This window comes from Coturnix japonica, chromosome 6 (assembly GCF_001577835.2).
Source record: "Coturnix japonica isolate 7356 chromosome 6, Coturnix japonica 2.1, whole genome shotgun sequence".
NCBI classification, from domain to species: Eukaryota; Metazoa; Chordata; class Aves; order Galliformes; family Phasianidae; genus Coturnix; species Coturnix japonica.
In genome coordinates this window covers 21,624,615-21,652,568 of record NC_029521.1, presented here as the reverse complement: position 1 = coordinate 21,652,568, position 27,954 = coordinate 21,624,615, and the positions used below count along the sequence as shown (strand labels likewise).

Here is a 27,954-nt window from a genome sequence, read left to right as displayed (position 1 = left end):
ATTTTCTCATTTTGTAGGCACCAGAAGACACTGACCAAGAGATCATAGCACCACTATCATCTCAGTCCCATCAGAAAAACTTGTCAAAGTAACAAGCTTCCTTACCACAAGTGTCGGACGGGCATTGATGTGTGTTTCAGGGCCACTAGTGCCCCTCCCCAGTCCAGAAACCACACGTTATACTCCTCCTCAAAGATCTGCAAGCAAAGCAAATACTGCATGAGTGTTCCTCTCCACTGAAAAAGAAAGACTAAGAAGAGAAAGAATAACAAAAGTCTCTATTCTATCCATCTCTCTGCAAATCATACCTGTCTCCAGGAATTCCCACCGTCAGAAGAGATGAACATGCCAACATCAGTGTAGGAAAGCTCAGAGCCAATATTGCCTGCAAAACAGGCAATAATGTTAGAAATTCTTGTGTGGATGAACACAAAACTGCATATGAAATCACATACACATTTGGTGCGTGTAAATTGGAGCAGTGGCCCAATAGTGGCTAAAGATCCTGGCTACCAGATATTCCACTGCACATACATTTTTCCATGAACTTTTCATCTCTGTACTCTGGCTAGCAAGTTGGATCTCTGTAATCTGCCAGTCTTCATCATGCATAATGAAATCACATCTGTCTCTCTCCCCTTCTTGTGTAAAGGACAGAATCCAAAGGGAAGTTACTTACACAACTGAGTTTAAAGGTGAAAAACAGGCCCCCACTGAAGTTCACGATTATGGGGCTAGGAAGCCCATTTGAGATTTTGTTATAATGCTTAAAAACTTAATGAATCTCAGAACCTGCAGTTAAACAAGCAAAGCTTCTTCCTAAGTCTGTTGATGGTTTGTGATTAATGAGGACTGGGATGTAATGAAATATCAGTTCTCTTTAAAAGAAATATTGATTGTTTAAGTCTGAGACTCAGCCAGGGACAGAAGCACTGCAGGGAACTATGTTGGGTCAAAATAAATTAGCAGAGATAGAGACCAGGCTGAGCACCATTCTAGGTAATACTGACCATTCTCATTGACCTAACAAATTGTAGGGTTCTTAATTTTAATCTTGTAATTTCCATTATGATGGAGCATTCTGCAAACAGTTTTATAGAGTGAAATGTGCCTTCACCATGTGTTAGGGAATGGATATGCCACATATCAAAGTAATGCGAAGTTCAAACATCGGCCTGAACTGTCTACACAGCCCAGCAAAATGTCATTTGGAGATGCCATCTCAGAGCTTAAAACAGATTTTTTCAAAGGTTCATCATACAAGATGGCAGACAGAACCCCATCTCTCACAGTGATACATCTTAATGCAGAGTACATAATGAATTTGTACTAAATCCTCAGCACTCTAGAATTTTGAGCATCATCTGAAAGTACCACAAGTGATGTCCAATAGCTGAAAAACTTGCAAATGGTCTGAACAAACCTCATTCACTTACCCCACATTACCCTGAGGTGAGCCTCTTGGTTCTGTTTCCAGAATTAAACTGTCTACAAGCAGTAGGGTTCACCAAACAATGAGCATGGGCCTGTTCTAAGTTAGTTCGCTCAGATCTCCCTGCTTCCCAAAGCACCCAATGGTTAACAGAAAAGCTAGCACAGTCACCATGTTTTTCCTGACAGCCTGTAAACAACATCTTCTGTCAGTGCTAGGTGTGATTCTGATTATATGAAAACCTGTCCCACAGTAAGCAGGCAGATGAAGCACTGACACACTCTACCAGAAAGTCTCCCAGTCAGAAGAGCCAACAGTTATAAGACTGTGGTCAAACCCATAATTCTTTCCAACACTGAGCCACTCAAACACCTTCCAAGAAAGACTGGTTTTACAACAATTGTGATTTCAATGAAAGGAAGGGAAGACTAATATTTTTTCCTCAAAAACAGCAAAGGGAGAGGTGGCACTGCAACATCACATCTGTAGCATCGACAAGAGCATAATAAAAACACCCTAATGAAAATGTTAATTGAATTTCTGACATTTAATGCTGGAAAATGAGAAATTAAAACCCAGATGTGGGTTGATGCATTCCCAGCAGCATCATGGATTCCAACTAGCTCTATTGTTGCGACAACAATATTTCCAAAAATGAAACTTCTAGCTCTGGGAGGGAGGGTAATTCAAGAATGACTTTTCTATTAGTGCTCATGATACAGAAAATGAAACGTTGCCCACCTACCTAATCTTCCCTCTGTGACACCAGCAAGAATAATAAACTATTGTAGATGAAGGTACTAGAAAACTCTACCATGAAAAATCATATAAAAGGTTAGTCTTTAGGGACATCCAGGTTAACAAGAACAAATCTACAGTAGTTCAAAGGTATCTTTAGCCCAGTGTATTATCATGACTGGAAGTTATCAAGAATTACCTGCTGGCTTAAACAGAAAAGTGTAAATTTTGTACAGCGATCTTTTAAATATTAAAACTGGAAGATGAACATTCCAAAAAGGGATTTCCCAATTGTGGCAGGAAAAGAGTAACATGGTGAGGCTCTGCTGATGCCATTTCTCTCTCTCTCTCTCTTTTTTTGGTGTGCATGTAAAGCTTTTCCATACTTTTCTTCATTCTTTCCATCTAGCTTCATTCATTTATATGAATTCAAACCTTACAAAACATATCTGATTCCCAGACAAGTGAAGGGGATTTGGCAGCTGTAGAATTAGATATTAAAACATAATTCTTCCTTCTGCAATAATCTAAACTCTGTATGACTTTCCCATCATTGTTGGCAATGCACCATTGTAATTCAAATAGTAAGACATTGCTTAACAGAGAGTTTGAGCAGTGCTTATTCTGGAACATACTTGCTAACATAGTGATACATTGTTGTTATTGTGAAACTAGTTTGTGGACACAGATGTGTATATTTCCAACTGGTTAAAGTTCTTTATTGTACAAAACAGTAAGGCAGAAATTATATTCTGCCTCTTAAAGGTTAACTGTTAGACTGGGAAAGCATTAATCCTACCTACTATCAGCTTGAAAAGAACTGCATTTACTAACAATATTGACCAATACCAAGAATCTCACTGTCCAACTTCCTCTATTTGCTTCCTTCATGGCTAAAGAAAACTAAGTCTGTAATCACAGTATTGTGAGTCCTATGCATCCATCTAGCAAGTGTGGTCTTCCAGGAGTGATGACTCCACTTGGTTAAGCATAAGAAGATCTGGAGGTTTAAACCAAATTATCTCGCCCTGTTTGGCCTGGATCAGTGAACTGGAAATCACACAGTATTTCCCTTGTGGAGCTATAAATGCCATGAAGGGAACCTGTCTTTTAGGTTCTGGCTTAGTCCAGCAGACACGTGGAAGTACAAAAGAACTGGTGAAGGGAAATGGCTGTAAGAAACAATGTAAATTCATACAGGCAGTATGCTAAAATGACAGAATTGCAAGCCACTGAAGGGCTGAACAGGACAAATGAGATACAGTGACAAAGAAATCAAGTTAAAATGAGCCTTGGAAAGAACAGTTAAGTTACTTAAGTATATTCAAACTGACAAAGGAACCTCCCTGAGAAAAGGTAGGACAGCCTGCCTGCTTCAGAAGCCAGTTTTCAATAGCAACAGCCACTTAGAGAGCATTTTTTACCCTAGTAAATAAGGTAACAAACTAATTAACTAGCAACTACCCTGTTACCTGTGGGAGCTCTGAGCATGGCTGAGATTAACCTGATTAGGGTGGACACTGTATGCAAGCAATAGAGGACAAAAGCGCCCATGATAGTTGTCAGATTAATTACAGTGGGTCAGCCATTATCACTGTTCAAGCAATGTAGCAGATTGTCATTAAAACACCATTTTGCAGAATGACACACAACAACAATGACCCATGAAGTGCCGATGAAATGCTGCCAGTCTTGGATCAACACCACATAAAAAACAGCTGCCACACACAAGACAGGCATTCATGAAGGCCAGGCTTCACCCAACAGGCTTTGGAGACCACTCTGTGCTTGTTGCTCAACAGGTGGAACTTGTTGGTAGCCCTAAGTTCTCACTCATAGTTAACTTCAGCCCTGTTCCCATTCACAGTTAACTTCAGTAAATGAGTATAACTACAATAGTGAATGTAAGGTAGTCAAGTCAGAGGAGTTAATCATGACAATTGGTAATGATCACACAAAGATTTAGGCTTAGACCTGCATAAGGGTTCTTGCACAGCAACAAATACCTGTCAGATATTACACTTTTATTGAAGTAAGGGGTCACCTGTCCTCTCCTAGTCCACAGCAGGTAGGAGTTGATCTGAAATAGCTTAAGCACTACCTGAAACAGCGCTAAAAACTTACACCAACACCAAACATCTCAAAACACACTCAGACTCCCAAGTAAACACGTGTAAGCATTGAGAAGCACAGAAATTCTTACCTGCTGCCACCATCAGCCCAGGGGCTGTCTCCTTACTGGAAATACTTCCTGAAGTATATGGATTCTCTGAGAGTTGCAGATGCAAGTGCAATGAACAAAAGGGCTGTTGACAGAAAACAAACAAAAGGCAGAAGTTTCAGTATTCAGCAAGTCAAATAACAGAGGAACCCTTGTTGACTGCAGACAGATGCTCCAGTCCTCCTGAAAATGACCCCTCTACTCTTAGCCCTGTTACAAGTATATGTTCATTTTCTGAATAAGCACCACAGAAGCAGCTGAGAGCATGAAGCAGAAATGAGCATATGATACCTGCATTTGTTTGTACCATCAATCTGATCTAGAGCACTAATATTTCCACTAGAAACTTTCTTATTCTAATTTAAGTTCCATAAAAAATGTGAAGCAAGATGGTGAAAATTTTCAATTTGGATAGCTTCACAGAATTTAAGGCAAATATACTTAAGGGAACTCTCTAAACATCTAGCAAATCAAGAGGAAAACACACAGAAGTCATCAGTAAAACACTACTCCTTCGAAACAAGGGGGCTACAGTCTACAGTAAAATAACCGTTCACTGAATGTTGATGAACTATGTTGTGAATTCAACCTAAAGTTATCATCTGTAAACTGTGCCCCACTGCAGAGCCCCTGACTCTGCACTTCTGTGGCAGGCAAGAATCCCTCCTACCCCACTTCATTTGAAGCTTTTTAAACCCAGTGACTTATGTAAAAAGCTCAAAAGGAGTCAGCTGTTCTTTGAAAAGGTCTGTCACTCACCAGTTGGCAGACTACAGGATCGCCTCTCAGATTGGTGTCTGGTGCCTTCAGCAGACGCCAGTCTCTGCCCTTGTTGTAGGTAATGAATGTCTTGACTTGGTCATCTATTTTTTTGTTAGCCAGAAATATGCCTTTGATCCCTGCTACCTAGGAAAAATGGAGAGAGATGAAAAAAATACATCGGAAGATCAGGCCAATGGAAAGGCCCATCTGAGCACTCTCAGCAGCAAAAGATCTATGCAAAAGCAATAAAGCTATCTCAGTCCAGCCTTAGAAGATTGTGAATGACATTACAAGTACACCTTGATCCTTCCTACACAGTTGAAAGTACCTTGTGCCATTCCTCTCTCTTTAAGAAAAAGACAAGTGTGTTCATAAAGCAAATCCCTATCAAACAGCCCACTTACATATTTCCCTAAGTAGCTGTGGGCTACTTGGGATGTGGTCCACTTCACTCCCTCATCAGATTTCTGTGCCACGGAAGGCAGGTCACACCAGAAGCAGATGGAATCTGTTTGTTTGGGTTTTTTTCTTTTTTTCTTTTTAACAGAAAAGATGGAAAACCGGAATATATCTAAACACTGATGTTTTGCAAACTCAATGTTTCCCCATTCACAAATTCTGTCAAAATCAACCCAGTTGTTCCAAATGTTTTGATTTTTGTCAGCAGAACCAATTCCAACAGAAAACAGTCCTGCCAATATGTTCCCAAGCACATTTCATGCTCAGTTTGGTCTCTGCTGCACAGCTCTGAAAGTGAGACAGGAAGCAGGATCTTGCTGCAAATCTGGAACTTCCTGGCAAAAGCCAAGATGCAAATCCTTCTAGTTCTAAAGGCCTTTGAGTGACACTACCCTTGGAAAGACACCATGAAAATCTCCTTTGTCATTTATCAATAAAGAATAGTACACATGTGGAGAGTACTGACTTTGCTCAGGAATAGGAGATAATACATGTTTACTTCATCTGGCTCATCACAATACAGAAGTACATCTTTTTTAAAAGGCAGAAAAACATATTTAAGTAAGCAAGAATAAAATGTAAAGCCTGTCCTTTGTATTGATCCATGTGTTACCTGTGAGATTTTCCTCACTGCCTTAAACCAATTGGATTTTTATAAATGAATTAATGATGTTGTTAAACTGGCATTATTCTGGCTGAAATAAATTCTTACATAACCCTGACTTATATGTAAACCTGGAAACATATTTCTCAGTGTTATAGTAAAACTTTCTCAAGTTAGTATGCAACCACTATTAATATTACCAGTAACTTAATATTACTGTTTCTTGCTGCCAGAGCACTGAGCTCTGAATCTCAGCAGATCTTTCAGCCAGTAAGATAAAACCACCAAAGCCAGGATGCTTTGACTAAACAACTATCTGGAGTAACTACTTCGAATGGACTGTTCTTGGCCATGGCTGAAAGGCCTAGCAAGAGAATGTGAACAGAAGATAACTAAGAGTAAACATTATAATAAACATTATTTCTTTGTTATCTCTAAACAAACGACACCTGTAAGCTTTGTCCTACAATTCATGAACTGATCAGTGCTTACAAGGGTGGAATTTATATTTCCTGCCTGTGACCATATGTCTTTTGCTATCCAAGGAGAGCACCTGTATTTCTAGACCTTCTCTAGACATCTAGGTTAGGATGAAAGGGGATAACAAGTTTTCCCTTTTGGAAATGTCACAGAGCATAACTAGACACTGACTTGGAAAAAAACAAAAAAACAAAAAAACAAAAAAAAACCCCAAAAAACAACAACAAAAAGAAAAAAAAAAAAAAAAATGAAAAAAACCCACAACAATTATTATCCTCATAGCTGAACACTCTGCATCTATTCCCACATGAATAAGCTCAACATCAAATTCAGTAAGTGCCTCTGGGCTGATTTCAAAACAAATGAAGATCTTGGAAATATGGTAAGCGATTTACACTTGCCTGAATGGTTGTAGTTCTTGTAGGATGACCTTTACTACATACCTCATAAAGGTCAATCATGACATTCCCCTCCAGTCCTCTACTGCTTTTCACATTTTCCAAGGCCAGAGTGAAATAAATCCCTCGGGTGTCTGAAACATACAGGTTGTATGTATCATTCTGGTTCCACTCTTGGACAGCTGCAAACACCTGATTCTCAGCTGTGCTGATAATATGCATGTCCTGTTAAAAGAAGAAAAAAGGTCTATTACTAGGACCTCTATATTTCTTTGCCCTTTGGAACATGTAGTAATTATCATGACTTATGGAAGAATGAAGATGGAGCATGAATTATAGGTATGCTAAACAATTTTCTGTTAAAGGAAGTCAATAAATTATCACCACTGCAACTTTTCTGCATTCTTTTTTTAAAGACCACCAGCTGGGCAAAGGGTTTTTGCTTTCTGCATTTTTGGTAGCTTCAAGGAATTTCATCCAGCTTCATTTTTTATTTATAAATTTGAAAGTGAGTTTTAACATTCATGGAAGATTCACAGTCTTGGAGCCAGGAGTTCTCGCATAGGCAGTAGATTCACTGTAGCTAAATCAGTGACGATTTCCATCCATGTGCTTACCTAACAGACTTCGTTTCCAACAGGAAAATAATTAGTTGCAAAAAATAATAACAATTAAAAAGAAGAGACTACCAAGCCACCAGACCACCCACCAACCTTCACTGTATTCCTGTCAGTGATGGAGACATGGTCTGACAATATTTTAGAATCACAGAATTGTTTGAGTTGAAAGGGACCGTTAAAGGCCATCTGGTCCAACTGCCCTGCAGTGAATAGGGACAACTACAGCTCCATCAGGTGCTCAGAGCCCCTCAAGCCTGACCTTGGGTGTCTGCAAGGACAGGGCATCCACCACCTCTCTGGGCAGCCTGTTTTAAGTGCTCCACTAGAAACTTTTTCTATTTAGTTTTAATATCAAAGATTTGACAGCATGTTTCCTTAATATTTCCTTAAAGCAAGTTCAAAACATGTGTAGTGAAGAGTACTGAAACACTTCATCCCTGCCATCCTTGTTGAATGAACTAACATTGGATCCACTAGAATCAGAAGCACAACAGCTATGTGTGTCTTCATTTATCAATCCATTCAAAATTTTCCCAGGATGCCCTCATTAATATTTGCCTCTTGCACAACAGTTCTGATTTCTTGAAGACTAAACACATACATAACCTAGTCTAGCAGCATGAAAATAAAGCAAATTTCTCAATGACTTCAATCTGTTTTGGTCAGTTGCGGTGGAAATATTGCATTACTTCATTACCAGCCACACAAATGCACAACTCAGACAGAACTCACTAATGTACAACCAATAGGAGAATTATTACTGTACAGCAAAAGTTTCCTGACAACGAACAGAAAGATAAAGAAGCTTCTTTTACATGGCTAAATGACTTTGCCATGAAATCTTGCTTAAAACTAGTTTTGATTTTTGAATAACAAAAACAATCTGTATTTTTTCCTAAGCACCTGTTACAAACCAGGGCCACCAAAAAAAAAAAACACATTTCATAGCAGGCTGGCAACCTATGACATCAGTCAGACCAGGCACAGGGCACTCATTCTCTCCATTCACTTGTCTTCTTTTTAATGAGCTGCTTTCAATACTCAGTAAGTTGGAAGCATAAATACCACTTTTCACCTGAAAAAGGCAGCGGTGTTTTCAAAAGTGGTCGGACATTTGACAATAGTGCAGAAGGACAGAGAAAATAAACTATTTCTGTGCTATGCAGGTGTCAAAACATCACTATCATCAACCCAAACGTGAAGAAGTCAAGGTACAGTACTAGGAGCTCAGTATACAAATTTCTCACAACTAGTAAAAGTTCACAGCTACAAGTTGAAGCAAGAATCCAATATATGCTAGACTGAACATACATTACTGGCAATATCCAATGCACCATTCAACTCTTTGCAAGAATTTCAGAATTACCCCACAAAAATTTTCACTTATGGAAAAAAAGGGAAGGTCATTACTGCAGTACCAGCCCTATAGGACAGTAGTCTCAGTAGCCATTCTGCACTTACAAAGAGCAGGAATGGTCTGAGCTGTCCAGAAGCTTGTATCAGTCAAGGCAGTGTAAAGATTGGTCCCTTCTATTCTGCACAACCCTAAGTAAGGACTGCACTAGGGAATTTGAGTATCATTTCAGGGATGTGTTCTCACTGAGGTTTGACACATTCCATCTGGTAGATAGCTAAACCCTAAGTGAGGAAAGACAGCACAGCTGTATGAGAAATGCTAGCTTCCCTCCTTCCCAGCTTTGCCAGTAACTGCTCATCTTAGGCACTGCCATCCAAGTCATCTCATAAGCAGCATCACAAAGTGCTTTTATGCATCCAAAGTATCACTAGGACACAACTTTTAAGGGAGTCACGTTTTCTCCATGTTTTATTGACAATTTCCAAACATTGATGGGGACAGTGGGTCTGCTGTGCCTTGTGCTGAATGGAGCACATTATGGAGACTGCAGTAGTTTTCAGCATCCTAAGTATTTTCCAGTACCCCCAGTGCTTTGGAAAGGCTTACCAGAGAAATCTTTAGTAGAAAGTAAGACAAGACTGAGGAAAACAGTTCACAGCAAATCTGTCCAGGAGGAGTCGGTTCAACCTGTTTATTTTCTGAGGTATTTGTTCATTCCCATTTGCTCTTTACAGTGGAAAAAAGGAATCCACTTTTTCTGAAACACTTACTGATCAAAGGCAGATAAAGATCCTAACTTCATATTTAAGAAAGATCATTCAGGAAGCACAACAAATGTAGTTCCCCAGAGAGGAACTCCACTGAGATGTTTCACCATTGGGCAGGCTATGCTATTAAAGGTATTATTTGCTTGTGTTCATAAATGGTGCACTCACCTTAGGAAGAGAGTATTTGGGCAATTTAATCTGTGCAAAAGGCTCCCGTCTGTATGACACATAGTAATTTGCTCTTCCACCAGCTGTCACCTGTGGAAACATCAAAGAAAGTGAGTGATGGCTCTTGCAAGACACCCTATGCTGACACCTGTAAGAGGGTTTAACAACTATTTTTTTCAGGTATCTTTTCTATGACCTGCACAGCTGTCCTTGAAAGCCTCTGTATAATTCCATCAAAGAAATCCCAGACTTGGGAGGGTTGGACAATTATTACTTAAAATGGAAAGTACAATGGCACAGCTTATCTCTTATGCTTCAGTTCCAGCATGACTTCAATATTAGGTATCTCACAAAAAAGTAAAAAGTGTGAAGCTTAAGGTCTTGTGTGGAAGAAGGAAAATGACCTGGTTTTTATCACATGGTTTGCTAAGCAATTTAAGTTCTCTCCATTTGTCTTCCAACAATCATTTGCAGTGACTAATATGAGAGCTGAACACAAGCACTATTTAATACAAACAGTAAATGCAGTGTTCTCATAGAAAGCTGGAGCTAAGCTCTTAGATGCTCTCTGTCCCTATAAAACTAGTTTCTCTGAAATCATATCATCCCTGAATGAGACTGTGAGGGAAACTAATAGATGTCCAAGTCTGTGGTATTATGGAATGGATGAGGTGCAAAGACTGCATACAAATGCCACACATCAATGAAATCTGGCTCTGATAATGTGCAATATATGGGATTTTGAACTTGTCACTAGTCCTTTACTCTTGTCAGGGGTGTTTTTTGGCATCATTTCAGATCTCACTACAATAAGGTTTACACTGGTGAGCTTTCTATATCCTGCTGTTCTGGCAAGCTTGTAGTTTTTGAGAAAGAACAATACCACAAAGCATTTATTATATGCACTTGTTGGCTTTTATGGTTTCCAATAAAGCTAACAAAGGTCCAAGATTCTTTTCTAGATATACTCCTTCTTGTCTGATAGTTATATTTCAGAATGAGCTAACGTGGAATATTTCTATAGCATCAATTATGTTCTCAGTAACAATATCACCTCTAGATAGCAGCATTCTTCCCTAGAGAAGTTGTCATTTGAAGGACGCTGTCACTGGTCATGAAATTTGGTACCTAATCAACTCAAGATAAGGTTTTTCTATTAACAGCTGGAAGAACTGTAAAGAAAATAAGGTTCAGTAATAGGATAGGCTGTACACACAGAGATTTCTCCTTCTCTCTGTTTGCCATTCTTACTTGTAATATTATTACAGTCACATTTATTGCTCCCAAAATAACAAATAAAACATAAAAAAACAATCATTATGCCATATACCACATATGAAGCCAGGGAAAAAAGCCCATATCATAGTGAACTGAAACTACAGACAACATATAGCTAAAACCAAGGTGAGACAAATGAAAGTGAAAAGCAATTTGCCTGTAATGTCAAAACAAGCCAGAAACAGAGAGAGAAATGTCATTTGATGCTCACTGTGGGTAGAGGGCACAGCCACATCTGTGGGCTCTGCCCTCCAGGTGTGAAGATGGTAAAAGGGCTCTAAGTGTCATTTGAAAGGAAATCTTTCCCATCTAGTTTTACCACATCAAAATCAAGTTCTCATAGCAAAGAAGAGACAAAGCAGTTGATACACACTCAGTACAACTTAGAGGATAGAACTCATATTTGCAGTAACTGTATCTCTCTAACAACTGTAAATACATTGCACAAAGTATCCCTCACTTCTAGGTGATTCTATGTAAACAGCACAAGGAATATTTCAATATCCCCTATTATCTCGGGAGTATTTCTGACCTCCAGAGGAAGACCCACATTCCCAAGTGAGATAACTGTGCAACATCAACTCATTTTACAGTTCTCGTGATTTCAGTTCCAGCTCAGTGTATCTAACAGAGTAAAGACTGGAATTAATTTGTCCTATGACTACTTGGCTAGGTCCTTGTACTCAGTATCTACCTCTTCTGATGGACTGCAACATAGGCTTTGATTCTGCTTTAAGATACAGATAAGAATGTTTACGTACTTCACCAGGATGCTATAATGATTAATCAACATAGGGAACAGCCCACGATCCAAGATCAAGGGGAGATCAGATTCCTCCAGCTCTGCGCCAAAAGCAGGTTCTATTCCAAACCTGCCACACCAATTACATAGTTAAAGTGTTTTATACTACTGCAAGCATATGCTATTTGATTCACTTTAAGGCAGAAACTTTAGGATTCAAACACCATTCACATTCACTGTAGATCAGATGCACTCTCTTTCAACACTCTACCTAGCAATAAGGTCACCTTGACAAAGGTTTAGAAGTAAAAATCTTTGTGGTCTGTGATCTTTCTGAGCCAGTTAATAGGAAGCCACCCACAAATTCTATTGGCAGGAGTTGCATGAAGATTATCTCAGCCAAGACTTCATCTTTGCATGATTTACATCCAGGGTTATAACTGTTCCAAAAAAAAAAAAAAAAAAAAAAAAAAAAAAAAAAAAAAAAAAGCCTTCAATAAAACTTTGGCAAGCATTCTGGTAGAAAATGAATTTTGGAAGGACCAACTTAATTTATTTTGATGAACTTTTCCTATGAGCAAAATCTCAGGCATTGTAAATCCCAGAGATTATGATAGTGTTATCCCCTCTAATGCCTCCTCTTAGTTTACATTTGATGAATGTCACTGAATTATTTGCTGTGAGCTCATCTGTCATGTTCTGTACAGAATTAGCTGGGTTTGTCTTTTTCCTTTTCCTTTGCTAATGACTGGTTAATCTGTTTTTCTGGATTTCTACTTTATGTGTTTAATTGGCTTCTGGTCAGTGGAAAATATTCCTTTGGACAAACATGTTTGCCATTAAACACATTTGTCTTTCCTAACCCATGTTCTTCCTTCTTCCTTCCCTCTTTCCCAATCTACTAATTCTTTTTTAATACTTGCATGTTTTGTTACAAGATGAAAGGCTGGTCTCACATTAGTTGTCACCTAAGAGAAACATGAGAAGTTTCTCTTTAGGAGACTCTTTAAGATACACCAGATCATCATCCACCCCGATCTGCAAAAGACAGTACATTAAACACAGAAGAAAACAGAAGTGTGTTCACAAGACTCCAGAAGAGTAAAAAATATGTCACAGAATCCATTCATCTCTATAATTTCTGAGACATACTTAGAAACGTTGTTATGGTTCTTTAAAAGTAGATTTGGATTTTATCTAATGAAAAAACATATCATTTTAAAAAGTTAGGAAGGCAAGTGGAATGAGTTATAAGGAGGTTAAATAACATGAAGACACCCAAAATGATGTCAGAAAAATGAATGCAGCCCAGTGAGCTTCATTCTTATCTTCCTGGCTTCCAGTATAAGACAAGTATCGCTGTAACCAGCGTGGAACAACTAGATCTCTAAAATGACTCTGGGCTCAGCAAGACTACATTTTCTTCCTGCTGCTCAAAGAAATCATAGAAAGGATTAATGTGTGTGTACTGATGTAGACGCACACATACTACATGTCAGAGGCACAGTCTTGTCATGAAACATTTACAGCGTACAGCTAGCTCAGAAGAAGACAACAGAGAACTCTTCTCTATATACTTTATATGCTTGAGTAGTTTATGAGGAAAACAATCACTTGCCCTGCACAGTCATTGTAACAGGACATCTATTTTATTTTTTTGCATTGTTGATAATGTTCATATGAAAAGAGAATTGGTAATAGCACAGTTCAACCAACAATCATTAAACATGTTTAGACATTTGTAATTCCTGTAATTTTCCTCCCACATCAACTATAGTAAATAGCAACTCAGTCGATTACAGAACCAAATTTTAAACTTCCATGCTGACAGTTGCTCTTTGGATGTTATTTCCAATACATTTCTCAGATGATGAAACATCTATGTTGGCTTGTAGAGTTCTCTCCTTCCCAGTAACATAAAATAAGTTGGTAGAAATTAAAATATGAGAAATGATGTATCAAAATTGTAATGGAATCCTTGATCTGTGCTCTTCACCTGCACAGGGTGCCCAGGCATCTCTTCTTACTGTTTTACTATTAGTTACCTTTTCTCCTTCTTGCAGGCATAAAATCTCCTAAATCAATTTGAGGATTAAAGTATGGAAGAGTTATGACAAGTAGATTTGTTCCTTAGCAAACAATTTTGGTTGTTTCAGAGCCAGAACCAGTCACAACAGATTCAGAGGATACAGAGAAATCAACACCTGAATGAGCCCCAAGTAACAGTCTTCTTTCTTGACTAGTCATCATGGCCAGGACTAATCATCTTCCAGATGTTTCTGTGTGCTGAGCTTACCCACTGCCATACATAAGCCACACTGTGATAGGTACAATCTAGCCTAAAATATCTCCCTGCTTTTCATTAGCATCCTACCTTTTGTGCAGTCATCAAGGCAACACACAATGACCTGAGTGTGAGAAGATAGAGCTCCATGCTGTAGAAATACTACTGTACTAATGCATCTTTAGGTAAGCACACTCAAGCTGCCCAGTAGATTTGGCAGGCTTTTAACACATGCCACACATAAGAGTGTCAGACTCATCAGCAAACTTTTGTTAAGACAAAGCAGTATTAATTATATTGGCCCCGTACCCATTCATTCATGTCCCTCTCCCATTAGAGCTGTGATGGCTCATGATAGAATGAAAACAGTCTTTAGTGAAAATACTGGAATAATTTTAAAAGCAACTCCTGCAGGAAACATGCACAACTATACAAAGTAAAAGCCAAATTAGAGCTGCAAACGTACACTACCCACTCAGTAACCAACTTAAGAGAGGTGAATAATTCTACACATTCAATCTCCTGAGGGATTTCAGAGGAAACATGAGTCTGCCATGGTAATCCTTTACACCTCCAGCTGCAGACACTGATGATAAATCATATAAGATGGGAGGAGGGTAGAGAGTGATAAAAAGTACAGCTCAAAAACCCAGAGAAAGAAAATATACTGAAGTAAATAAATAAATACGGAAAGAAGAATGCTAATCTACTATTTCAACAGATGTTCAGCTTCACGTTCCAAATCCAGTAACATTTGGCACAGCAAAGATGAAACAGTGCAAGAAATTGATGAAAAATACCCAGAAGTGAATAGGAAAGTAGCTAACTCCTCAGCGCCTATCTTGCCTTAAGAAGAGCTTTTAACTAGCACCTGGCATGCACTTTCTTTTGTCTGTGTGGATTAATTTCCCCCACTGGAGCGATGTTCAGCATTTTAAATAGGGGCAAGAGAAGATCAGCTGTGGCAGGCATTATTCACCAGTAAAACAGGTGTAATCATGTTCATCATTTAAACATCTTCATCCTATTAGTTTCATAATAAGCTCTTAATGATTTCTTCAATAAAAGACTCAAAGACCAAACCCTACAAGTTGGAGAGTGCTCCATTGTCCCGTCAAGCCATTCCCTCCGCCATCGATCGCAAAGATAAAAATCAATCAGAACTAAGCAGGCTGAAGTTAAAAATAAATTGCACTGATTGATTTCTGTTAAGACCTTTGGCTCCTAGTTAAAAAATTGAGGAAAGAAAGATATATTTGAACGTGGTGCATTTAGCTTCTATGAAAATAATGAGAAGGCTTCAGACCAGGAAATCAAAGTTTAATTTCTCCTCTTCTATCCCATTTCACTAGAGGTGAACAACAAAAAAAAGTCCTACTTAAGTTATTAAATTGACAGCTCAAGAGCTGAAGTTGGGTATCCATATGAATTAATACTTTCTCAGCTGTGGCTGGTGATCAACATCTACTCACCTACGATTTGATTCAAAGCATGATCATTCAGCCCAGCTCTAAATACTTCATAAACCTGAAACATACACTCATGTCATACTACTCAATTTTTCTAAATAACCATAGCTAGAAGCAGTATTAGTAATAAACTATTTATCTGAGCTAAGCTTAAAACAGAACCATGGAATTATTATGGTTGGAAAAAACACTAAGATTATCTACAGTCCGACTGCCAAACCACTAAATCCTGTCACTCAGTGTAGCATTTATGCTTTTCTTGAGCATCTCCAGGGACGGTGACTCTACCACCTCCTTGGGCAGCCTGTTCCAATGCATCACCACTATTTCTGAGAAGTTTTTCTTAATATCCAACCTGAACCTCCCCTGGCACAACTTAAAGCCATTACATCTCATCCTACGTTGTTTTCCTATGAGGTACATGTAGCTTATACAATAATTATGAACTTCTTCTACACTATGAAATCTTAAAGAGAAATTTTCCCCCATCTAAGATCTTAAGCTAGAAACGATCAATATTTTTCTTTCTCTTAAGAGCAGGGAAAAAAGAAGAAAAAAAAAAAAAGTACTCATAAAGATATCAGTTTGGATTAAAATAGAATTTGATTCAGCTATGATTTTTGGGCACACACAGATGAGATGCCAAGCATTCAGAAAACATTATATCATTGATAGGTGCCATAAGAAGCTACCAGCAATTATGGGCAAACGCTGACATCTGTGTGTTCTAAGGAGACTTTCTGATGAGAAAGAACACTGATTTGCTTCAACAGCTTTTGGCAGAAATGTTTACTCCTGTGAGCCAGAGGAATTATTTGGATCTGTATTATGAGAGTTGCACTAAGCTGCATCACATAGGAACATCTGGGGAAATTCTGGGTTTGCTTGTTCTTACTCATCTGAGTGAGCAGACTGAGACACTGCTCTGCTGTACATTTCTCTGAATTAAGCAAAAAACTTCCAAGTACAAAATTATTTCAGAGGGTGAATAAGAACATTATAACTTAAACTCTTCACATGGAATTCTTGCTGCATATGTAAGCTGTGAATGACCACCATCCTCTGGCTCCTAAACGTTCATGCTGCCATCCCATCCCATTCAGGAGAGTTATTAATACCAGCCAAGACACCTCTTCCATGCTACCTAACACTTCTGCCTTCATCGTATCTCTCTAAAAAAAAAGGACAACCACAGGAGTAGCTTGGCCTTATGGAATGAAACCTTCATGTATCTCAGGACAAACTAAACCAGAGGAATCAAGAGTCAAGAGACAGCTGTAGCACCTGGGATTCCCAGAAGGCCAAATCACAGATGAAATAGCACAAAAAGCTGCCAAGTAATCATTCCAAGAGAAAGGGCCAGGAAAGAGACAATAGCAGTGATTAATATGGGAATGCCTTGCAAGTACATGGAAACCAGGCACATAAGACCCTCTTATGAATTTCACCTTGATAAATTATGCTATGGGAGTAGGAAAGGAAAGAGGCTCCGATGTTCTCACTCTAAAAAGGCCTTGGAAAGTGATAATGTAGTGCCTCTCAGCATGCCTCTCTGGTTAATGGTGCAAGGAACTTCTCATCTAAACTGGAAATGGAGCAGAGCCTGATGTACACAAGAGGCCCATTTCAACCAGTGCTTGCAGATGCCATTCCTTGTTCTTACAAGGTGAGGCCACCAGCCTCTAGCCCTAAAGGCCGATTTGAGTGTCCATCTCTGTCCTGGATTCAGCTGGGACAGATCTGACTGTGGCTGGTATGATGCCATGTTTTGGCTTTAGAAGAAAAACAATGTTGATAACACACTGATGATGTTAGTTGTTGCTGAGCAGTGATGTATAGAATCAAGGATGTTTCAGCTTTTCAGTTTCTCATACTGTTCCACCAGTGAGGGGAGTTGGGGGGCATGAAGACCTGGGAAAAGACAGAACCAGGACAACTGACCTAAACTGGCCAAAGGTATACTCCATGCCATATGATATAATGTGAAAAAGGTATAAATCTTGAGAGTTGGCCAGTGCAGGGGCAGCTGCTGCTCAGGGACTGGCTGGGCATCAGTTGGTGGGTGGTGAGCAATTGCTTTGTGCATCACTTGTTTTTTATATATTATTATCATTACTGTTATTTCTCTCTTCCTTTTCTGTCTCAGTAAATAGTTTTTATCTCAACCTACAAGTTCTACCTTTTTTTCCTATTTTCTCCCCCATTCAGCTGGGAGGTGGGTAAACAAAACACTGTGTGGCATTTTGCTGATAGCTGGGTTAAACCACAACAATCTCCAAAACTATTTGTTTAGACTTCCAGAGAAAGCTGGCAAATTCAAACCAGATATTAGATTCTTCTAAAACTCGCAAGACAGAAGCAGTGAAAGTCTGAGCTATGCTTCAAATGGACTTCAGCAAAGGTGGTACAGATTTCCTATACCAACCCAGAGGAAAATAAAGACATAAAAAACAGTTGTGATGGATATTGATTGCCCATCTTCACATCTCCGCACTGACCTACAGCCAGCTCAAATCAAACAGGCCAAAGTTACCTTGAGGGTCTCTAAGCACTCACAGAGACAAAAACCTAAGGGAGAAATGGGGACTGAATTAACTGGCATAACCTCTGGGACAAAAGCCACACACTGATGAGTTTACACAGGGGGAACACAAAAAGATTAATAGGGAGGAGAAGCATGTTCTATGAGACTGACATCTATAGCTGAGGGGTGGGAGTTGGGGGGAGATATTTTTCACATACCAAATCCTTCCTCAAGTCTCTTAAGATCTCAGGAGTATGCCCAATAGCTTATCTGTGCATTTTCTACCTCCATCAATTCTGATCTCATAAAAAATATTGCCTATCTCTGTAAACCTCATCTCACTCGCATCCTCAGGCCACCAGCACTGTAACGTCAGTACTGCCAGCAACCTTCACGCTACACATCGTGGAGAGTTTCATCTTTATTACTGTCCCTCACCTGTCACCTAGGGATCTGCGGGAAAATCCAGTCCTCAGCGAGTTCTGCACTGAGTTGGGAAGTGTTCTCAAACTCCATTGATAGTTAGACCTGTCCAGCGCAGGACTCCATGCAACCACTGACATATCACACTTGAGATAACTACATTACCCTTATGTAATTGTGAGTGACTTGGCAATAATTAGCTCCCTCTGCCAGCTTTAGGTCTGCCCACATAAATACTGCTTTCTAAAAAAGAGCTTTAAAGCACAGTTGATTCCTAGCAATTGCAATGCCATTTTTAATACCTCCAATTCTCAGACCATCACAAATAAGAAACACCATACTTAAAAGTTTTTCATCCCAGACTTTTCTACTCCCTGCAATAAGTGAGGACATTTCTCATGTTTTCTTGCATTTTCGGTGGAAATTTTTCATTTGTTGGCAAGGAAACTTACACAGAATGTTTCTGCTCTTCCTTTTCATAGCTACTCTAAAAAGCTATGACACTGACATTATTTTCTTACTTAGAGAAAAATAAGTTTTCCCTCCAAACAACGCTTCTCATTCAAAATACAATTTTCTGCAAAATAATCCCCATTTTCATTAAAGCATATTGCATTCTAGTTTCTTTTCAGCAACTTGAGCATTTCCTTTAGAAACCCTGATACGTGACTTGGATGAAAAATCTTTTCCCCACAACAATACTCATTTATTTTTACTGTAGAAATTCTATAAGCCATCAATAAACTAGGTACATACATAAAACGAAAGCCAATCCCTGACCCCTGAGTCCTGTAACATAGGCTGTGCATGTGAGAATACCATAGCAGTTCAGGTAATTGTCAGGAAGTCAACTCTTACAGACAGTTCTCAGGTTGTCTCTGTGCCTGAGTTTAGGAAGTGATACAAATTCTGCAGCAACTATACAACAACACTTATAAGGAAAGGCATGGCACAATCATGGAGAAATTACTGGCTCCTCTATCACACAGCTATATAATTGAACATCACTGATGTTGCCCTTAATGGCAAAGTTGCAGCTAATATTTCCTTTACTTTCACGACATTGACTCCTTTTTGGTACTGTAAACAAATTCACACTTTATATCATGTTCCAAGGTTTTCTTACAACTACACAATTCACACTGCAAGCTCTATGAATTTTAAGTACTACCTATGAAAAAAGGAGCTGATAGTGGCTCTGGCGGAACCAGAGCAATTCTGGGAACAGAAAAATCTCAACACATAACAGAGGGCACAATTTTCTCTTAATGGATCAACTTATACAGAATTACCCAATCTTAGAGCTGTGCTGGGCATCCTTCAACAACTATTGATCAATCCAATAGAAAGTCAGTCAATAAGAGTAATCGTTTACCTCTCTATTCATAAGGATTCTTCCTACTCTCTCCTCATAGATATCTCTTTGCTCTTTCTTCATTCCTTTTTACATTTTTCATCATGTACTATGTTATTTACCTACGTTATATGCCCAGTAAGTAAGCCTGAGTTTTTTCAGCTTCTCTTTAAAAGCAAGTTTCTTTCAAGCATTCTCATTTTCTTTCTTTGCACTGTGATTCTGGACGATCCTTGTAGAAGTGCTACACAACAACACTTCACATACAGTAATCATTTATTTTTAAGGGCTCTATAACATTTTCCATATTCTTCCTTCCCTGTGCATTATGCATCATAATATTTTACTTGCTTTGGGTATAAAGTTATACAGGTTCACGACACCCAGGAATCTACAGGCTTGCTTATCAATTTGATTAGAAGGGATATGTTCTAGTGAATAAATGCATACAGATAATCTAAGATGATATAAATAGCTGGGATACACCTGCCTTAATTTTAGCTGTTGAAAAGTTGGGGTCTCTAAGCTATAATTAGGCATTTTCTACCATTGATGAGAAAAGCACATTCAGAGAGAGATCTTTTGCATTCTGCAGTAAGTCTCTGGGAGAAAATCAATTGTTTCTGATGGTTTTCATCTGTCTATTCAACTTTAGAGGAACACAGACTACCAGTTTAGACTGAAATGGAATGCTTTCAAGATGAACATTACAAGAAATGCTCTACTCTCTATTTTAAGACGTTTCTTCTGATTTGCTCCAGCACAGACAGGTTGAAACTCATACACCTACAATTTATGCAGCTCTTAAGCCTCACCAGGTTCTTAATACTTAAACTGATACTTATTTATTCACCTGTCTAATATTTGAAATTCAGAAGAGATGGCCCCCATATTCCTGTTCAAGATTATCCAGACAGAATGACACACGAGATACTGTGCACAGCAAATCTAACACATCCCATAATAGGCAGCAATCTCACACAGTTTGTGAGACTAATACATCCAGGACACATCACTCCTACATATGTACCAGGCAAAGACTGCATAGCCCATTGACCACATGCTGAACATAATGGATTTAACACACCTTTAGTACAGCAAGCTGTGTGCAGCTAATCTGAAGTGTTAGTGGAGTACTCCACAGACTCAATCAGCATCCAGTTTCTACAGCCAGTACAGGCTGACAGATGGCTGGAAATCCCACAAGTGGGATGTAGAACAGGAAGGAAAAGCGATAGAAAACCTGTGAAAGGGAAAGCCTTTTCCCCAAACCTGCAGAAATATTCAGTTTGTGCATTTAAAAATTTTGAGAAGTGTTGGTATATGATTTTCACTTTGAATATCCACTATGCTGAAATAAAACAGTGATAAAGATATTCAAGGTACTTGAAGTATTATATATATACACACATGCATGATTGTTTACAAACATGCTTATTTATGCTTTTAACTTGAAGCAATTAGCAGCTATTAGTGAGCCTGGAGGACTGTTTCCATCCTTGTTAACTTGAGGCAGAGGCATGCACACACCAGGCATATATCCTTACTATGAGCCCAGGCTTCTGAACAGATCAGCCTTCTTTTAACACAGGTGAGAGCTATGAAATGAGACACCTGTGAGGCCTTGTGCTCACCATAAAGTATTGGATATTATGCAACACCCACAGCCATGGGTATAAAATGCCAGATAAAACCAATCTCTCAAAAATACTCCTTGGAGAGTATGTCCAATTGGAAAGACATTGCCTCTAGTGAAACTGCGACTTGCTAAGTTGCAACAGCTACATTACCAGTATATTCTAAAAGTAATCAGTTTTTTCCAGGACAGCTTGCTCCTCTGCACACAAGAAGGAGACCCCCAATGCTATTCATATGCATGCAGTTTCCATACTGAAGTCTTCCCAGATCATACAGATGCAATCCTCCACCTAATCCCACCACAGAATTTATCAGCCATCCCAGTAAACTCACAATTTCACAATAAGTGGAGCAGAACTTCCAATTTGGATGCATTCAAGAAAAATGCTCCCTCAAGAATGAGGAACAGGAGCTTAGCTTAAGCCAGTCTTAGTCAAAAAGGAAATATGTATCTTCCCTTTACTACCTGCCTCAAAGGTTCATCTCATTTCATTTACCCTATTCAGGAAGGGGGACAGCTGGTTACCATCAGCACACGTATAATCCCTGTCTCCAGAGTTTTCTATATCCTAGAATTACTGCAACATAGAGTACAGTCTTCACTTTCAGCACATCTTCGGGAATTACTCTTTCATATCATATGATTCATTTTCACAACTGCATAGGTAAGAAATAGGGAAAGATGGCCACATTCCATTCAGCCCACGTTTTTTTTCAGAAAATCTCATAAACAGGCAGTTTCTCATTTAAGTTCTGTCACTTTCTCCTCGTCTACAAAACTATCATCAACTGGCTGGCAAATTTACAGCCATCTTCTACTTTGAAGGTGCCCTGTAACATCTTTTTCCAATCTCTCTGCTGTTTACCTCCCACAGCAAATCTTTGTTCAATCCATTAGCATTACTTGTCTGTCAAATTAGCATAAAACTTTCCATTTGTTAAAATGATCACTCACTCCTATCCTTTGCTCTTCTCTGTTCTTTTCAGTTCATCAATAGCTTATTTGCATTTTCCAAGTAGACACAACAATAGCAAGTCAGAGTTTCTGTGACACACATGGGCCCTCATGATTATTGATGAGTGAACTTTCAAAATATATCAGATTCAACATGAGACAAGTGAGTAACAGAGACATCAATTGTTTTGCTTCACACTGCACAGCCAATCTGCAGCAGGCAGGTACACACTCACTGCCTGCTCTCGTGATTTGTGATCACATGCACTTGTCCTAAAAATATGCCTCCTCTCTTGCACAGAACAAATATCTTGTGCAGGCAGAATTCATGTCGTGTTCTTACCAAGTCAACGTACCTGGATGAAGATATATTCATCCTGAACAACAAGGGAGTTGATGTCAATGGAGCGTGAAAATGGCCCACTCCTTTTGGTCTCTGAGCATTCCTGGATCCGACAGGTCAAATAGTGGGTGTCTGTAATAGGAGAATATGTACACATGAGAAATGGCCATACAAGAGCCTGCTGTCTGAAAATGTCATCAGCAGTTCAGAAGAAAGTCTCTAATGGGAAGTCTCAATCTCATCTCCAGCTCCCTAAACATTAGCATAAGATCTACTTACATCTTTTAAAACCATAGGTGCTCACTGGAAACAGGAATTTATTACAATTCCACACCCACTGTTCTCCTCCCCATTATGCAGACATTCCTGAGGCAAGTAGATTTCGAACTAAAAACGATGGATACAAATAATTAATGCAGCAGAAAACTGATGAATGCTTCTGTCTGGAAAGAAGACAGGAAGACCCTCACGGTAATGGCATGCCCTGACAATCCTTGGCACTGCTTGAGAGAAGGAATGAGACTGGAAGTAGAATATGAAGGAAAAAAAAGACATAAGGCAGACAAGGTGCTACAAGAAAGAGGCCTGTGTAAGAAGGAAGTCATATAGCCAGATGCTCAGTGGTTGAGCAGAGACAGGATCATCTCCAACAATTTGGCAGGGCTTAGAGGGGATTAAGCACTGTTTCACTCAAGCTAAGAAAAAAAACCTGTGAAACAGAACAATCACAGCACAGCACTGTGTCTCTGGATGTATGTAATCTAAATATGTCATCTCTGCTTTTCAACTGTTTTTCTGAGAAGTGCAAATTAGGAAGAAAATGAAAATACAACTAAAATGATGGCTGTGGTGATAAAAGGGTCATATCTTTTACACTGCAGCACTTTTACAGACTTCTTAGCTTCAAGCACTTGTTGACTTTTCTACAAAGGGTGAGAACATACCATCCAGGAAGAAATCTGAGCTTATAATGGCTGAGGTGAGATTGATGCAGCACTTTTAGTTCCCATGATGGCACCTATTAGTAAGGATCTTGCTGAACTGTGCCCAAAAAGATAAAAGAGAACTTCAAAAGAGGAGTAGCCTAGCAAAGCTGCTTACAGGATTCTCCATCCCATAAAACTTGTTCTTTGTGTCTCTGGAAACAGCAAAATGTGTTTAACTGAAAAGCAGTGGGGGGCACAACTGAGATTCTCTGACACTCCTAACTACCTTCTTGGGTTCAAAAACAAAATTGTCCGTGTTTGGCAGTTTTGCTTTCCACTGACAAGTCCCACCTACTGACTCGAAGAATGCAAGGCAAAAAACAAAGCAAGTCAAAGGCATTGACTGTAAAAAACCACCACAGCCATTAAGCTTTAATCTAATTAAGGTTCACGCCTAGCTTCAAGCACTGAAGCTCCATGGTTCAAAGCTGCAGACCTGTTAGAGGCATTGGGAATTCCAGGTTAATAAAGGCTACACAGCTGATTTAAAGCAGTTGCATAAATCTGGTGCTGAAATGAAAGGTGGTCCCACTGATGATGCTGAAGCAGCAGCAATGGTTGCCAGTTCCAGCTCAGACTATCTAGGGATAATTAATGCATATGGCAAACACTAGAATATTTCTGACCTAGAGACAGTGTCAAATAACTGGAGTATCAGAGGAGTTGTGCTTTTTTCCAACACAAAACTCCAGCAGCAGCAGAGAAGTCAGATTTTCAGATGGGATAAATTGAAGCTCTTCATCAACTGACATGTACAGACAGTCTGGAGTTGCAGTTTATGTCCTGCATGTAGAATCTAAGGCGTTGAAGCAACTTCTCAGAAAACAAGAGGGTTCCCCAAATCTCCATTCAACCCAAAGAGCTCAGCAGCCCTGATTTGTTCTTTGAGGTAGCACTAAAATTAGGCAGAACAAGGAGGAAAGGTCAGGAGCTGTATTTTTAGAAGCTCATTCCCTCCAGTGTGTTCTCCCACACAGTCGCCTGGATATTCTTATCCCACTGGAAAAGAGGATAATTTGCTGCTGCTGAGTGACAGAATGGGAGGAGGAATAAAAACCTGTCACAAATAAATGCAAATAAACCACAAGTGTTGACATGACAACTAGCTTCCTGCCTACTGAGAAATGTGTCATTTTGAGTGTGCTACACCAGCAATCAAATACACTCAAAAAATGGCACCTGATTAATATTCATGGGAAGCTGGTGGTGGAGAAGGTGAGTTGTGCCCTACCCATTTTCTGCTTAGTCTCTTGTTTACTTATTTTCATGTATTTTACAACACAAAACCTGCAAAAGAAAACAAGAGCACAAAGAATTGTCTTAAAACCTGTCTGCCTTTTGCTTCAAAATTAAGCTCAGTCTTGAGATTCTTCCTGATGTCCCACAGAAAATGAAAAATGATTCCTTTAAAAGCACCTCAAAAATCAGGTAAAAATATGACAGACTATAACAAATAGTAACTTCTGGGCAAGAAAAAAAAGTCATCCAGCATAATGAATATCCAAGTGGACGTTTTGCAAGGCCAGAGGATCAAACTAGAGAAAAATCCAAACCAATAACTCAGAAAATGCAAAGGCAAAAATTTCCAGGCCAGGAAGACTGGTTTTCTTCAAGTGAACAGAAACTGAGGAGCCAAATTCCGATGCAGTAATGTCAGAAGATGAACAACAGAAAAGAAAGGAACATCCTACTATCAGAGCTGTTATACCCCTCTTCTCTGAAGTAAGCTCATTTTTCATCCCTATTTTGCAGAGCCACAAGGAAGAAGTATGGCACATGCCAAAGCTAGGCACTAACCACGTATGTATGCCTTATAAAAAGTTGGCTTTGATTTGAGGGTTATTTCCATTTTTTATAATGTTCAAGACAACGCCAGAATTAGATACTTTTTTTGTCCCCACCTTTTCAGTGCATAGAGTTGAGACTTCCTAACTGGCCTCAACAGCTTCTTTTGCTTATAACCCAATATCCAGTTACTTTCTCAGCCCGTCTGCTAATGAGGCAACATGAACACTGAGCAGCCCAGACGTTTTGCTGCAGCTCCAATCCCAACATGCACACCTCTGCACAACCCTTCCTGCAAACTTATCACACTCCAGATTAGGGAATAGTTTTTCAGAGGTAAATCCATTTCCCAGTTAAGGAGCTCAAAACACTCCCTCCTTGCAAATTAATATAATCCCCCATCTTAAGAATTCAGAGTGTATTTATACTGGTTTTGGAAGTGATAAAGCTGAAGTATATTCTTGAAATTTGCAGTGAAATGTGCAAGTTGAGACAGCCGTAAAGTCTCTTCTTTACCCACCAGCCATGACTGGGTAACTCCAGGGGGAAGCAGGTGCCCATGAGGCTCTGTTGTGGGTGAAACCCAAGGATGTGATCCCTTCAGGGAGACACTGGAAGTCAAATCTGCCACTGTGATGAAGGCTTGTTAAGGGTAGGTCTGTGTGGCATGTTACTGTGACTTGTGGTGACACAGGGCAGCACAGGCTCATAGCAGGGACTGCTCCTCCAGGCAGCATTAACAAGGCAACTGGAGCAGGCATGGCTAGACAGCATGGCTAATGGAAAGAAGGGTAACTGAAGGAAACAAGTTGTTCTGGCAGACTGGCTCAGACTAAAATCAATCTGACAGGGAAGCTTACCAAAGAAAGGGTGAAAAAATGACTGGAAAAGAGGATGTGGGAACATAGACAAGAATGGAAATTATTCCCTAGGAATTAGTTACCACTGCCTTCTTTAATTTTTTTAAGGGTTTTTGTTGTTGTTGTTTATTTGTTTTTTTCCAAATTAACTCTTTTCCCTTTAATTGAAATATTGTTTTTTGCATCTTAGCTGTGAGCAGGGAAATTATCACAGCGCACATCAGGAAGTTTAACTGAACTTTCTCAGGAGCACCAGTGGGTGACTGTGTCCCTGTATCTGTGATAGTTCCCTTGCTTTCAGCCCTGACCTTCCTGCTATTACACCCAGGCCAAAGGTACAGTATCCAAGGCTCCCACTCATTATTACAATTGTCAGGGATAGGAATGGGAATTCTAGTTCCCATCTTGAGCTGAGCAATGGGAATAATCAAATCTGCATCTCTTAATGCATCAAATAAGTGACTGAACCACAGACCAACCTGAGAGGAATTAAAAGAAGCCTAATCTTCCTTCTGCCATCCACAGAGGAAAACTTTAGTCACAAACTTTTTGATCAAGAGGAGATAATTGCAGAGACCCACTTTCCAGCAGGTGTAAGTGCCTCAGCCACTTCACTGAGAGCGAGAAGTACCACTTTTGTTACAGAGCCAGCTAGGAGAAAAGCTCAGCCTGCAGTTCCTAAGCACGCAGAGCTGCACCATATCACACCAGGTGAGACCATAGCTCTGAGGCAGTCAGTGTTTTCTAACACAAGCTAATATTGTTTTAAGCCTTAAAAACTCTAATTAGAGCAACATAGTTCTTTTGTGCTACGCCTGGCTGGGAGAGAAGCTTTTTTGCTGCTGTCCCACAGCAGGACACACCAGCAGGGCAAGCACAGCCCACTGGTGCCCTCCTAAAGGGACAATGCCTTGCTATGGGCCTATATTGCTGACACTACTGTTCACGTCTGACTCTCAGGGAAACCCTCCATGCCATCAACTGCCAATTTCAAAATGCTGAATTTATACATTAAAACAAGAACAAACAGCACGCCCCAAGCAAACAAGGCCCGAAGGAAGATAGCTGTCTGGGAACTGGGGAAGCATCTTTCAAATGAAGCACGTTCAGCCTTGACGCATCCAGTATTCAAATAGCTGGCTGAGCTAGTTTAAACTTAGTTTGAAAACAGACTTCATCAGCATTTTGTTTACTTACTTGCTTACTTTTTCACTTGCTTTATGCCACTTCTCCTAGCATCTCTACAACAACATATGCAGCAGCAAAAGCACTGAAGAAGCCTCCCTACCTTGCCCACCCACCTGCAA

The 27,954-nt window shown here is 39.5% G+C and overlaps 1 protein-coding gene across 1 annotated transcript in view; it reads right to left on the bottom strand.

Moving 5' to 3' along the window:
• SORCS3 (sortilin related VPS10 domain containing receptor 3) overlaps window positions 1-27,954 on the bottom strand; it is a 261,834-nt gene that overhangs the window by 54,795 nt on the left and 179,085 nt on the right. The window contains exons 7-13 of the mRNA XM_015867276.2: window positions 23,030-23,148; window positions 10,007-10,096; window positions 7,140-7,319; window positions 5,151-5,297; window positions 4,374-4,476; window positions 309-385; window positions 106-197 (exon numbers count right to left, since the gene is read on the bottom strand). Of these exons, the coding sequence (XP_015722762.1) occupies window positions 106-197; window positions 309-385; window positions 4,374-4,476; window positions 5,151-5,297; window positions 7,140-7,319; window positions 10,007-10,096; window positions 23,030-23,148 (808 nt within the window). The remainder of the gene's footprint in view (window positions 1-105; window positions 198-308; window positions 386-4,373; window positions 4,477-5,150; window positions 5,298-7,139; window positions 7,320-10,006; window positions 10,097-23,029; window positions 23,149-27,954) is intronic.